The sequence below is a fragment of the Suricata suricatta genome, chromosome 3 (genome assembly GCF_006229205.1).
Source record: "Suricata suricatta isolate VVHF042 chromosome 3, meerkat_22Aug2017_6uvM2_HiC, whole genome shotgun sequence".
Classification (NCBI taxonomy): Eukaryota; Metazoa; Chordata; class Mammalia; order Carnivora; family Herpestidae; genus Suricata; species Suricata suricatta.
In genome coordinates, this window is record NC_043702.1 from 90,167,689 (window position 1) to 90,183,106 (window position 15,418).

At 39.0% G+C, this 15,418-nt stretch overlaps 1 protein-coding gene and 1 long non-coding RNA gene across 3 annotated transcripts in view; one reads left to right on the top strand and one right to left on the bottom strand.

Moving 5' to 3' along the window:
- Positions 1-6: 6 nt before the first annotated feature.
- Positions 7-15,418, bottom strand: part of LOC115287861 — an 81,901-nt gene continuing 66,489 nt past the window's right edge. Inside the window, exon 3 of the long non-coding RNA XR_003906691.1 lies at positions 7-153. This is a non-coding gene — a long non-coding RNA (uncharacterized LOC115287861). The remainder of the gene's footprint in view (positions 154-15,418) is intronic.
- DARS (aspartyl-tRNA synthetase) overlaps positions 14,508-15,418 on the top strand; it is a 61,569-nt gene continuing 60,658 nt past the window's right edge. The window contains exon 1 of one of the 2 annotated variants that reach the window (XM_029934648.1): positions 14,508-14,747. In XM_029934648.1, coding sequence (XP_029790508.1) covers positions 14,682-14,747 — 66 coding nt within the window. In that variant the 5' untranslated portion in view covers positions 14,508-14,681. The remainder of the gene's footprint in view (positions 14,748-15,418) is intronic. The other variant, XM_029934647.1, reaches the window with a different exon arrangement.

Consider the following 15,418-nt stretch of genomic DNA (forward strand, 5'->3'; position numbering starts at 1 on the left):
GAACTTGAGGCATGTTTTATGGGAGGCAGTACATCACAGAGGCTAAGCATGTGGCTCTGGAGCCTGATACTTGGATTCTGATGGTGACTCCACTTGCTGTTGGACTTCGTGCAGGATAAGTTACTTCACCTCCCTACACCCTGGTTTTCTTATCTGCAAGTTGGAGACAATAGCTACCTCAAAAAATTGTTTTAAAGATTAGAAATATTAATAAATATATTCTAGCTAAAACAGTGCCTGGCACATCATAAGCATTCAAAAAGTGTTCATTAGTATTATCATTTGGCCATTTCACTGAAGCGTGGGCTATTTTATCCACAAAGCTAAAAGGAGACTGTGAAGACCCAGAAAATAAGTTATATTTCCTTGCAGAGGCTGAGGGTGGTGAGGTAAGCTGGTAAACTTGGCACAAGGCCTCAAAAACAAGATCAGTGGAGTCCCAGTGGTCCAGTTAGGTATTGCTGCATTGCACCACCTCAAAATGTAGTTAGTGGCTTAAAACAAAAGCAATTTATTATATTCCACATTTCTATGGGTGGATCAGGCAGTTCTCATTTATAGAGTGTTGGCTAGGGTCCTGAGTTAGCTGGAACAACCAAAATGGCCTGATTCACATCCCTGCTAGAAGTTCAGCTGGAGTTATTGGCCAAGGTCTTCGATTTTTCCTGAAGAGATCTGTTCACATGGCTTCAAGGGCTCCCTCCCACTGTAGCAGCTGGTTCCAAGAAAGAACATTCTAAGACATTAAGGCAGAAGGTACAGATTTTTTAAGGCCCAGCCTTGGATTTTAGACTGCATCATTTCTGAGCCATCCTATTGGTCAAAATAGGTCATCGACCAATCTGGATTCAAAGGGAATGACAATAAACTCTATTCTTGATGAGGAAATAGTTAGCACATTACAAGAACATATGGGATGGGAGATATTGTTGCAGCCATCTTTAGAAACATGATCTACGGCAGCTCAGGGAATAGTAACAAATTAGATTTTCTTAACAGTGTTTGGATTGAGTGACTCATTAAGGAAGACCAATCTGAGTTTGGATCACTAAGTTACTAAAATGAAGAAGTAAATGGAATTAAATGTTTTGATATAGCATAACTTGTTTATATATGATTTACATAGTGTCATTCTTCACAATACAGAAAACAGTTCCTTTGGGTCAAAGTCATACTCAGAAGCATAAATGAGATGAATAAAGGACATTAGGTTGGAGAAAATAATTTTCAGTAAAGAGCATTTCTGGGGCACCTGGGTGGCTCAGTTGATTAAGCGGCCGAGTTCAGCTCAGGTCATAATCTCATTGTTCATGGGTTCGAGCCCCACGTCAGGCTCTGCGCTGACAGCTCAGAGCCTGGAGCCTGCTTCGGATTCTGTGTCTCCCTCTCTCTCTCTGACCCTCCTCCATTCACACTCTGTGTGTCTCTCTCTCAAAAATAAAATAAACATTAAAAAAATTTTTTAAAGAGAGCATTTCTAAAAGTAAAAGCTTTTTCTTAAAGAGATGGTAAATGGTAAAACCACATACTCCCTGAATAGTGACAATGGTAAACTTACAGTGAAAAACTGAAAGGTATAATGTTAAAGTGAACAAAGCAGAAGATAATGAAGAGCATCTGAACAATAAGTAGGAAAAGTCAGAGAAGAGGCCCACAGTCTTGTAATTGCTATTACTGAAATTTTTATTTTTCCCTGTCTCCTGGCTCGTATACAGTTCTTTTTTTTTCTATGTTTTTTTATTTATTTTTGAGAGACAGCGTGAGCAGAGTAAGGTCAGAGAGAGAGGGAGACACAGAATCCAAAGCAGGCTCTAGGCTCTGAGCTGTCAGCACAGAGCCCGACACAGGCTCGAACCCACAAACCATAAGAGCATGACCTGAGCCAAAGCCAGACACTCAACTGACTGAGCCACCCAAGCGCCCATCATATACAGTTCTTTTAAAAGTGTGATATACTTTACACTTACTTTGTGTTTTCCATTTCACTTTATTGGGGGAAGTGGGTCTACAAGTCTTCATAGAATTTCTGGATATGACTATAGTCATGTATGGACTAGACGAGATAATCTAACTAAATGAATTATTTACGCGGACTCTCCAGTACCCCACGATTGTTGAAAGTCTGGTCTTTGAGATAAGTTAGAGATGGGAAATGTTTAAAAGGTAATAGAAAAACTTTGGTAGATTTTTAAATGTTGAGGAGAAGAGAAATAAGCAATAAGAAATGACACCAAGATTTGGGACGTGGATGATAAATGAATGGCTGTTTCCTGGAGTGATTAAGAAGCAAAGCAGAAGGGAAAATGAACTGTGCATTGCAGGAGAAAACAAGTTTGTGACTAAAAGAATATTTTTAAAGCAAAGTAGCAGCTAGCAGGTAGTTTTCTGCACATATTGATATCCCTGGCTTACTTCTATTTGGGAGAGGGGCCCCACTCCTTCTCCTTTTATGAGACTATAACTTTTTATTATTCATTTTACTGTTTGCCATTTATTGAGTTGTTTCTACCCAGTGTGTTTACAACTCACATAAAATACTGAAGACAATCAAATATACAGAAACAAGGCTGGGAAACGCAACTTACCCAGTGAAAATGTCATTAGCATCTAGCAGCGCCACACTGCAAAACAGCTGGAATCACCTCAGATAGAAGGCACATGAAAAACAAGGGAAATGAGTATACAGATGCCTCAATGGAAAACTTTTTTTTTAAAATAGAAGGTAGTTCTGAATGGGCCATCAGAGAAAGAGGGTAAGTTGTCTAAAAGAGAAACTAGACAATCAATCAAGAAAGGAATGCAGAGAAGTAAAAGGTAAAGTTCTCATGGGAACAGGATATAAAATTGATGACAATGGGGACTTTGTAGAAAATGAAGAGCAACAAAACAATGTGCGCTATGTATTATTTGCATAAACTCCAAAGAACCTGGGACCTTCTGAATTTTCCACATCACAATCATAAACCAGGAAGTAAGGGGGAAAAAGGTTTTAAGCAGCCAAAATAGGGATTGGAGTATTCAACCTTATTCAAGAAGGTCCCCAGGTCCTCACTCTACAAATAATTCCAATATACTTGGCTACTATCTCTTTTTATAAACCCAACCATCTAAAATGAGATTCAGATTCAACATTTACACGTTATCTATTACAGTCATAGTTCACATTTGTTGAGCATTAACTATGCACCAAGCACTGTTTTAAATTTTCTGGTGTTCATTTATCACCAGAGAAACCTACAGATAAGGACTAGGATTATCCTCATTTTACTGAAGAGGATATTGAAACACAAAGAGGCTTTTAAAGGTACCAAAAATCACAAAGCTGGTAAGTGGTACAGCTGGGATATGAACCTAAGCTAGTCAAGTTCCTACATCCTTTAATAACCACACCAGCCTTTCTCAAACTTGAGTGTGCATCAAAGTAATCGAAAGGGCATTTTTTGGTGTGTTTTTTGGTTTTTTTGTTTCTTTAGAGAGAGAGAGGAAGAGACCAAGAGTGCATGGGCAGGGGAGAGGGGCAGTGGAGGAGGTAGAGAATCCCAAGCAGGCTCTGTGCTCAGCACAGAGCAGACCCTATCTCTACTATTTTCCAAAATGATTTCTGCCCAGGGGAAAGGAGGAAGGCCAGCCCCACCTACCAGCATATCTATAACAGTCATAGCCCAGTCACAGCCCACACAGGGAACACCCATGGAGTGCATGGTTCTGGTGACCAGGGGAAATTGTGCTTCTGAGCCCTGTAAGACACTTTCTATATAAGGCTACAAGATAAGAACATAACTGACCTTCCTATCACATAGAAATAAACCCAGAGTCAGACAAAAAGAGGAGACAGAAATAGGTGCCAAATGAAAGAACAAAACAAAACCTCAGAAAAAGAACTAAATGAGGGGTGCCTGGCTGGCTCAGTCAGAAAAGCATATAATTCCTGATATTGGGGTTATGAGTTTGAGCCCTGCATGGGGTATAGAAATTACTTAGAATAAAAATAACACTTTAAAAAAAAAGAACTAAATGAAATAGAGATAAGCAATCTACCTGATGTAGAGATCAAAGTAATGATCACAAGAATGCTCAACAAAGTTGGGAGAAGAGTAGATGAATTCAATGAGAACTTCAACAAAGATATAGAAATTATAAAAAAGAAAGAAAGAACCAATCAAATCTAAAAAGTACTACAACTGAAATGAAAAATGCATTAGAGGGAATCAACAACAGACGAGAGGATGGAGAAGAACTGATCAGCAATCTAAAAGATGAGATAGTGAAAATCACTCACGCTGAACAGAAAAAAGAATTTTAAAAATGAAGGTCAGGACCTCTGGGAAAATATAAAGCATACTAACATTCACATTATAGGGGTCCCATAAAGAGAAGAGAGAGAGAAAGGGGCAGAAATTTTATTTGAAAAAATAAAAGCTGAAAACTTCCCTAACCTAAGGAAGAAAACACTAAGATCCAGGAAGCAAAGAAAATCCCAGACAAGATGAACTCAAAGAGGCCACATCAAGACACATAAGAACTAAAATATTAAAAATTAAAGGGGCACCTGAGTGGCTCAGTTGGTTAAGCATCCAACTCTTAATTTAAGCTCAGGTCATCTCTTGATTTGTGAGTTCAAGTTCCAGGGGGACGCTCAATACTGACAGTGCGGAGACTGTTTGGGATTCTCTCTCCCTCCCTCTCTCTCCTCTTTCTTTGCTATCTCTCTCTCTCAAAATAAATAAATGTTTTTTAACTAAAGATAAAGATAGAATTTTAAAAGCATCAAGAGAGAAGCAACTAGTTACCTAGAGGAAAAACCCCATAAAGCTATCAGCTAATTTTTCAGCAGAAACTTTGCAGGCCAGAAGGAAGCAGCATGATACATGCTAAGTGCTGAAAGGAAAAAACCAACAACCAAGAGCACGCTACCTGGCAAAGTTATTATTCAGAACTGAAGGAGAGAAGAATTTCCAAAAGAGTTCGTTACCATTAAACTGGCCTTACAAGAAATGTTAAAGGGACTTATTTAAGTGAAAAAGAAAAAATCTTAACTAGAAGTAAAAAAATTATGAAAGAAAACTTTCACTGGTAAAAGCAAACATAGTAAAGATAATAGATCAATCATTTAGACGGCTATTATGAAGCTTAAAAAACAAAAGTAGTAAAAATCAACTATACCTAAAATAATTAACTAATGAATACACAAAATAAAAAGATGTAAAATGTGACATCAAAAACATAAACATGGGGGCACCTGGGTGGCTCAGTCAGTTAAGCATCTGACTTCAGCTGAGGTCATGATCTTGCAGTTCGTGGGTTTGAGCCCCGCATTGGGTTCTGTGCTGACAGCTCAGAGCCTGGAGCCTGTTTCAGATTCTGTGTCTCCCTCTCTCTCTCTGCCCCTCCCCTGCTCATACTGTCTCTCTGCCTCAAAAATAAATAAACATTAAAAATTAAAAAAAAAACATAAACATGGAAGAAGGGAGTAAAAATGTAGTGCTTTTAGAATGTACTTGAACTTAAGCAATAATCAACTTAAAATAGACTCCTATATACATACGGTGTTATATGTGAACCACATAATAACCACAAACCAAAAATCTATAAAAAAAAAAAACAGAGAAAGTATTCTAAGCACAGCACTAAAGAAATTCATTAAATCACCAAAGAAGAAGAAAGGAACAGAGAAGAACAACAAAAACAACTAGACATTTGACAAAATTGCTATAAATATATACCTAACAATAATAACTTTATTTGGACTAAAATGGACTAAATAGTCCAATCAAAAGACAAAGGTGACTAAATAAAGAACAAGACTCATCTATATGCTGCCTGCAAGAGACTCACTCAAGTCACATACAAACTAAAAGTGAAGAAATGGAAATAGATACTCCATATAAATGTTAGTGAAGAAAAAACTGGAATAGCAATACTTTACATTTTTTCCTTTTTTAAAGAGAGAGAGCATGAGCATGAATGAGAGAGAAGAGCAGAGGGAGGGAGGGAGAGGGAGAGGGAAAGAGAGAGAATCTTAAGCAGGCTCTACGCTCAGTGTGGAGCCTGGTGCTGGGCTCAATCCCATGACCCTGGGGTCATGACCTGAGCCAAAATCAATAGTCAGACAGTCAACCAGCTGAGCCACCCAGGCAAAATAGACTTTAAAACAAGACTATAATGGGCGCCTGGGTGGCTCAGTCAGTTGGGCATCCGACTTCAGCTCAGGTCATGATCTCACGGTTCGTGAGTTTGAGCTCCACATCGGGTTCTGTGCTGACAGCTAGCTCAGAGCCTGGAGTCTGTCTTCTGATTCTGTGTCTCCCTGTCTCTCTGACCCTCCTCTGCTCACACTGTCTCTCTCAAAAATAAATAAAACATTAAAAAAAAAGAATAATGAAAAACAAAACAAGACTATAACAAGAAACAAGTGTATCACATAATAAAGGGATCAATCCAACATTTGTGAATATTTATGCACCCAACAAAAAGCATCTAAATATAAAGTAAATACTGACAGACTTAAAGGGAGAAATTGACAGCAATATAATAATAGTAGGAGACTTTTGTTTTTCTTTTCTATTCTAATGTATTTTTTCTTCAAAATTTTATTTAAATTCTAGTTAGTTGACATATTGTCTAATATTGTTTTCAGGATTAAGAGTTTAATCACTTACATATAATACCCAGTGCTCATCACAACTGCCCTCCTTAACACCCAACACCCATTTAACCCATTCCCCACCCCCTTCCCTCCATCAACCCTCAGTTTGTTCTCTGTTGTAAACAGTCTCTTATGTTTTGTTTCCCTCTTTTTCTCTTTTTCCCTGGTCCTATATGTTCATCTGTTTTCTTAAATTCCACATATAAGTGAAATAATATGGTATGTCTTTCTCTGCCTGACTTTTTTCACTTAGCATAATACACTACAGCTCCATCCATGTCATTGCAAATGGCAAGATTTCATTCCTTTGGATGGCTGAGTAATATTCCATTTTATATAAAATATAAATAAAATTTATATTGTATCACTGTATATAAAATGCATATTGGGGTGCCTATGTGGCTCAGTCAGTTAAGCATTTGAATCTTGATTTTGGTTCAGGTCATGATCTTGCATTTAATGAGTTTGAGCCCAGCATCAGGTTCTGTGCTGACAGCTCAGAGCCTGGAGCCTGTTTTCAATTCTGTCTCCCTCTCTCTCTGCCCCTCCCCAACACATGCTGTCTGTCTGTCTGTCTGTCTCTCTCTCTCTCAAAAATAAACAAACATTAAAAAAGTAAAATAGGGGTGCCTGAGTGGCTCAGTCAGTTAAGCATCCAGCTTTGGCTCAGGTCATGATCTCAAGATTCATGGGTTCAAGCCCCGCATCAGGCTCTGTGCTAATAGCTCAGAGCCTGGAGCCTGCTTCTGATTCTGAGTCTCCTTCTTTCTGCCCCTCCCCTGCTCATGCTTTGTCTCTCAAAAATAAATGTTAAAAAAGTAACAAAATAAAATATATATTGGAATATATAATAGAATATGATATGTATATATGTATATATATATATATGCATGTCACATCCTCTTTATCCATTCATCAGTCAGCGGGCATTTAGGCTCTTTCCATAGTTCCATAGTTTGCCTATCATTGATAATTCTGCTATAAACATCAGGATGCATGTACCCCTTCAAATCTGTATTTTTTTATCCTTTGGGTAAATACCTTGTAGTGATTGCTGAACTGTACGGTAGTTCTATTTTTTAACTTTTTGAGGAACCTCCATACTATTTTCCAGAGTAGCTCCACCAGTTTGCATTCCCACCAACAGTGCCAGAGGGTTCTCCTTTCTCTGCTTTCTTGCCAACAGCTGTTGTTTACTGTGTTGTTAATTTTAGCCATTCTGACAGGTGTGCGGTGCTATGTCATTGTGGTTTTGATTTGTATTCCCTTGATGATGAGTGATGTTGAGCACCTTTTCATTTGTCTGTTAGCCATCTGGATGTCTTCTTTGGAAAAATGTGTATTCATGTCTTCTGTCCATTTCTTAAATCTATTATTTGCTTTTGTGTGTTGAGTTTGTTAAGTTCTTATCAATTTTGGATACTAACCCTTTGTCTGATATGTCATTTGCAAATATCTTTTCTGATTCCATTGGTTGCCTTTTAGTTTTGTTGATTGTTTCCTTCCTGATGCAGAAGATTTTTATCTTGCTGAAGTCCCAATTGTTCACTTTTGCTTTTGTTTCCCTTGTCTCCAAGACATGTCTAGTAAGAAGTTGCTAAGGCTGAAGTCAAAGAGGTTGCTCTTGTATTCTCCTCTATGATTCTGATGGTTTCCTGTCTCACATTGAGGTCTTTCATCCATTTTGAATTTATTTTTGCGTACAATAGTAGGAGACTTTAATACCCCACTTTTATCAATCGAATATTGATCATCCAAACAGAAAATCAACATGGAAACATTGGCTTTAAATTACACATTAGACCAGATGGACTTAACGAATATATATGGAACATTTCATCCAAAAACAGCAAATGACACACACATTCTTTTCCTTTTTTAAAAAAAAAAATTTTTTTAGTGTTTATTCATTATTTTAGAGAGAGAGAGAGAGACAGAGCACAAGTGGGGTAGGGGCAGAGAGAGGGAGACACAGAATCCAAAGCAGGCTCCAGGCTCTGAGCTGTCAGCACAGAGCCCAACATGGGGCTTGAGACCATGAACCACGAGATCATGACCTGAGCCAAAGTTGGACACTTAACTGACTGATTGGTCCAGGCACCCTAAGACACATTCTTTTCTTAAACATTTTTAAATGTTTGTTTATTTTTGAGAGAGAAGGGGGACAGGGGAGGTACAAAGAGAGAAAGACAGAATCTGAAGCAGGCTCCAGGCTCTGAGCTGTTAGCACAGAGCCCTACATGGTGCTTAAACTCATGGACCATGAGATCTTGACCTGAGCCAAAGTTGCACACTTAACTGACTGAGCCACCCAAGTACCCCCACATTCTTTTCAAATGCACATGGAACTTTCCCCAGGATAGGTCACACGTTAGGCCACTAAATAAGTCTCAGTCAATTTAAGAAGACTGAAATCATATCAAACATCCTTTCCAACCACAATGGTATAAAACTAAAAATCAGTTATAAGAAAAAAAACATCTAGAAAAAAACCCCACAAACATGGAGAATAAACAACAGACTACTAAACAACCATGGGTCAATGAAGAAATCAAAGATAAAATTTAAAAAAAAACTTTGAGACAAATGAAAATGGAAACAAAATGGTCCAATATCTTTGGGATAAGCAAAAGCACTTCTAATAAGAAAGTTTAAAGCAATTCAAGTCTACCTCAAGAACCAAGAAAAATCTCAAATAAACAATCTAATTTTACAACTAAAGGAACTAGAAAAGTTAGAATAAACAACGCCCAAAGTTAGTAGAAGAAAGAAAATAATGAAGATGAGAGTGCAAATAAATAAAACAAACAAAACAATAGAAAAGACGAATGAAACTAAGCTGTTCTTTGAAAAGATAAACAAAAGTGATAAGCCTTTAGCCAGATTCGCAAGAAATAAAAGGGTGAATTCAAATAAATCCAAGAAAACAGATGAAAAATAACTTACAACTAACACTACAGAAAAACAATTATAAGAGACTACTAGAAAACTATGCCAACAAATTGGACAACTGAAAAGAAATAAATTCCTAGAAACACACTATCTTCCAAGACTGAATTATAAAGAAATAAATCTGAACAGACTGATTATTAGTAATGAAACTGAATCAATATGAAAACTCCCAACAAAGAGAGGTCCAAGACCAGATGGCTTAATGAGTGAATTCTACCAAGTATTTTAAAAGTTAATACCTAGCCTTCTCAAACTCTTCCAAAAAACAGAAGAGGAAGGAATACTTCCAAATTCATTCTATGAGGCCAGCATTACCTGACACCAAAACCAAGCAAAGATACCACAAAACAAGAAAATTACAGGCTGAATCCCTGATGAACACAGATGCAAAAATCCTCAACAAATATTGCCAAACCTAATTCAATAATACATTAAAAGATTATATACCATAATCAAGTAGGATTTTTCTCTAAGGATGCAAGGATGGTTCAACATCCACAAATCAATGTGATACACCACATCAAAAAAATGAAGGATAAAAATCATATGATCATCTCAGTAGTTACATAAAAAGCATTCGACAAAACTCAACATCTATTCTTGACAAAACTTTTTAAAAAATGAGCAAAGAAGGACTATACCGCAACATAATAAACATCATTTATGACAAACTCACAGCTAAAATCATACTCATTGGTGAAAAGCTAAGCCTTTTCCTCAAAGATCAAAAACAAGATGGGGCACCTGAGTGGCTCAGTCAGTTAAGTGTTCAACTCTTGATTTTGGCTCAGGTCATGATCTCATCGTTTGTGAGATCAAGCCCTGTGATGGGCTCTGTGTTGACAGTGTGGAGTCTGCTTGGGATTCTCTCACTCCCTCTCTCTCTGCCCCTCTCCCACTCACACACACTCACTCTTTCAAAATAAATAAAACTTTTTCAAAAAAGAAACAAGACAAGGATGCCCATGGTCACCACTTTTATTCAATCACACAACAAAAAACAATCAGCTACAGCAATCACACAACAAAAAGAAATAGAAGGCATCCAAATTGGTAAGAAAGAAGGAAAACTTTCACTATTTGCAAATGACATATTATATAGAAAAACCTAAGGATTCCACCAAAAAAACTGTTAAAACTGATAAATGGATTCAGTAAAGTTGCAGGATACAAAATTAACATATAGAAATATGTTGTGATTCTATACACCAATAACTAGTAGAAAGAGAAATTAAGAAAACAATCCCATTTATAATTACACCAAAAAGAATAAAATACCTAGGAATAAATTTAACCAAGTAGATGAAAGACCTGTACTCTGAAAATTATAGGATAAAACAAATTGGAGATAACACAAATAAATGGAAAGATGCTCACAGATTGGAATCAGTGATATTGTTAAAATGTCTACACTACACAAAGCAATCTACAGACTCAGTGCAATCCCTATCAATATACCAATAGCACTTTTCACAGAACTAGAATGAATAATCCTAAAATTTGTATAGTACCACAAAAAATGCCAAATAGCTGAAGCAATCTCGAGAAAAGTAAAGCTGGAAGTATCATATTCCTAGATTTGAAACTATAACACAAAGCTATAGTAATCAAAGAGTATGGCACTGGCACAAAAACAGACACATATATCAGAGCAGAGATCCCAGAAATAAACCCACACTTATATGGTCAATTAATCTACAACAAAGGAGGCAACAATATGCAATGGGGAAAAGACAATCTCTTTGATAAATGGTGCTGGGAAAACTGGACAGCTACAGGAAAAAGAATGAAACTAGACTGCAGTGTTATACCATAGGCAAAAAATAAACTCAAAATGGATCAAAGACTAAATGTGGGACCTGAAACCACAAAAATCCTAGAAGAAAACATAGGTGGCATGCCTGGGTGGCTCAATTGGTTAAGTGTCCAACTCTTGATTTCAGTTCAGGTCACAATCTCACAGTTCATGAGCTTGAGTCCCGCATCAGGATCTGCACTGACAGCATAGATCTTGCTTGGGGTTCTGTCTCCCTTTCTCTCTGGCCCTCCACACCTCAAAAATAAACAATTTTTACGAAAGAAAGAAAACATCAGCAGTAATCTCTTTGACATCAGCCTTAACAATATTTTCTAGATATTTCTCCTCAGGCAAGGGAAATGAAAGCAAAAATAAACTATTGGGACAACACCAAAATAAAAAGCTTTAAAAACATCAAAGGAAACCATCAACAAAACAAAAAGGCAGCCTACTGAATAGGAGAAGATATTTGCAAATGGCAAATCTGATAAGGGGTTAATATCCAAAATACATAAAGAATTTATACAACCCAACAACCCCCCCCCAAAAAAAACCTCTTATTCAAATAGGCAGAGGACCTGAACAGACATTTTTCCAAAGACATACAAATGACCAACAGACATATGAAAAGATGTTCAACACCATTAATCATTAGGGAAATGCAAATCAAAACCACAATGAGGCATCATCTTACACCTGTCAGAATGGCTAGTATTGAAAAGACAAGAAATAACAAGTGTTAGCAAGGATGTGGACAAAAGGGAACCCTCATGCACTGGAAAAAAGAGACTGTAAATTGGTGCAACCACTATGGAAGACATTATGGAGGTTCCTCAAAAAATCAAAAATAGAACTACTATGCGATCTAGTAATTCCACTTCTAGGTATTGACACAAAGAAAATGAAAACCATAATTTAAAAAGATATATGTACCTCTATGTTCATTGCAGCATTATTTACCATAGCCAAGACATGGAAGCAACCTAAGTATCCATTGATAGATGAGTGGATAAAGATGTGGTATACATACAATGGAGTATTACTCAGCCATAAAAAGAATGAAATTTTGCCATCCACGACATATGTGGACCTAGAAGGCATTATACTAAGTGAAATCAGTAAAGATAGAGGAAGACAAATGCAAACTATGATTTTACTTGTATGTAGAATCTAAAAAGGAAAACAACAAAACAATATAGAGTCATAAATCCAGAAAATAAAGTAGTGGTTGCCAGAGGGAAGGGGATGAGGAAATGGGTGAAACAGTAAAGAAGATTAAAAGACACAAACTTCAACTTATAAACTGGGGGATATAAAGGACAGCATAGGGAATAAAATCAATAATATTGTGGGGCACCCAGGTGGCTCAGTTGGTTGAGTGTGGGACTCGATTTCCGCTCAGGTCATGACCTCACAGTTCATGGGAAAGAGCCTTGTATGGGGCTCTATGCTGCAGAGTCTGCTTGCGATTCTCTTGCCCTTGGCCCTACCCCCCTGCACTCTTGCGGGCTCTCTCTCAAAATAAAAATAAATAAATATTTAAAAAATTGTAATAAATTTATATGGTGATAGACAGTAACGGCACTTAATGTGGTGAGCATTTCATAATGTATACAGGTTGAATCACTATGTTGTACACTTACAATTAATATAATATTGTCTCATCCATACCTCAAATTTAAAAAAATTAAGAATTAAGTAAGTATATGTAAAACACTGACAACAGTGCTTGGGACAAGTAAGCACCATATAAAGGTTTGTTACAATCACTTTTACAGTACTTTCATTTCTTCACCGTCACTCACTCTCTTTCTGACCCCATCACTTTACCATAAACAGTGTTTACTAAGAACACCAATGGCCTCTATGTTGCTAAATCCAACATATATTTTTTAGTCATCATCTTACTAGAGGTCTATGCAGCAGATGACAATGTTAACACTCTCTTCTTGTAACATTCTCTTTCCTAGTCCAAGACTTCAATTACCACCTACCTGCCTGTGTCTTACCTATCTTTATCTGTAGCCTGGACCTCTCTTCTAAGCTCCAGACCCCTGGATGTCTCAAAAGCATCCCATATGCACTATCTCCAAACCTAAGCCATGATCTTTCTCTCCTTACCCGCTTGTCTTTGAATATTACATTTTTTTCAAGCCCTTCTTCACCTGGCTCACCCCCTCACTTACTTTAGACTTCAGTTAAGCATCACTTCCTCGGGGAACCCTGAGACGAATGCCGTCAAAAGAAACTTCCATAGCACCTCTCGGCTTCACACCTACCATTAGAAGGTAAGCTACGCAAGCGCAAGGGCCATGTCTGTCTTCTCAGTACTGTAGTCCAGTACCTGACTGAGGTAGCCTCCAGAGCACTTTGATTTGCATTAGGGTCTACCTGCAGTCTTTAACCACTACTACGATAGTTAAAACTTGACAGAGTGCAAAGCTAGCAGGGGAGACGGTATTTAATCTAGCCCCCAAATTACTTTGAATTTCGATAAAAGGCTCACGGATCACTTTTTTTTTTTTTTTAAGCTTAACAGGGTTATTTGTCCCTTGGAACAACCAACGCATGGCCATTCTGTAATAATTCCATGGATCCAGGTACTCGATGGAATTATGTGGGGTTTCTACCATTGTGCTTACACTTTACTTATCGCTTAGGTACTGGTACCCAATCCTGCCTTAGCAAGCCAACTGCTTTTAACCCAGCACTGCTGTGTCCCCAGTACATAGAGAGCAGTTTGCGAAGAGGCCTCTCATAACCCCAGGCAATCGCAAAGCCGCTGCAGAGTGTGAAGGTGGGACAGTCCGAGGAAGGAAGAGCCGAGGCCTGTGCTTGGGTGGGTGTCTTAGTGAACAGTCTGCAGCTAACGCCGTGAGAGGTAAATAAGGCTGAAAAGAGGACTTTGCACAAGTTACAATTGGAACAAGAGTGAACAAAGATGAGCTCCTCGAAGCTCCTTCTGGAGTCACGGCGTTTGTAGCTGAACAGAGCCAGAGCCGCGAGACTACGACGAATTCTGAGGAATTCCCTCAAACTCCAGGTAAACACCCATGGGGGCGGGGCAAGAGGAGAAGGCTGTGTGGGTCGCGCGTCTGACAGCGCTCAGGAATCTCAGTTCTCGCGATCTTTCCGGAGCCGACCCTTCACGGGGAGTCCGAGTGCCTGTGCGGTGGCTGGAGTGCCGCGAGGGCGGAGACTGTGTGGGAGGGAGAAGCCCCTTTGGCCTGCCCTACGGAAGCCTGCGAGGGAGGGTGGTGACCGCTGCCCTGTTCCATTGTCCCGATGCCCAGCGCCAGCGCAAGCCGCAGGAGTCAGGAGAAGCCGCGGGAGATCATGGACGCGGCGGAAGTGGGTGTTCTCCTTCCCCGGGACTGGGAGGACAGACCCCTAGGCCACACCGCGCTTAGGGAGGGATTAGGGTGAGCCGGGCCCTGCTTCTAGCTCCCTGTAGGCATTTAGCTTGCGGGCCGCAGGCCTGGGGTCCCGGCGCCCAGAGCTCTCACTGGGCTTCCACGGCCCTTGAGCGAGCATCGTGGCTAGACCTGCTCCGTATCTCATTTCTCACTGGGGCGCTTGGAAGGCTATCGTAACCGAAGCGTGTCCCGGGGTGGGGTGGACGTGAAGTAACGACTGTCCCGGAAGTAGGAGCGGCTGGGTCACACGTGTCTGGGTTAGGCGCGTCCTTCACGTAATCTGGCTCTACACCTCGCCCTGTAAAATGTTAATGTCCCCTAGTAATCGATTTTTCTTCTCAGCTCTCGTGTTCCTAGTGTTTTTGCAAGTAATGATAGTACTTAGTAAAACGATCTGCCGATGTGTTTAATGACCATTTACCATGTGACAGTTTTAAAGAACGCTTGCTATTTTTATTCACTTTCTCCCTTCTAGTGACCCAGTGAGGTAGGTAGGGAAGTTTGCAGAGCGAACGTTTGAGATGAAGTGATTCGAAATCATTAGGATAGTTCATAATACCTAAGTGGTCCTTCAGTACTTTTCGAAATGAAAGTGTAAAGCCATCC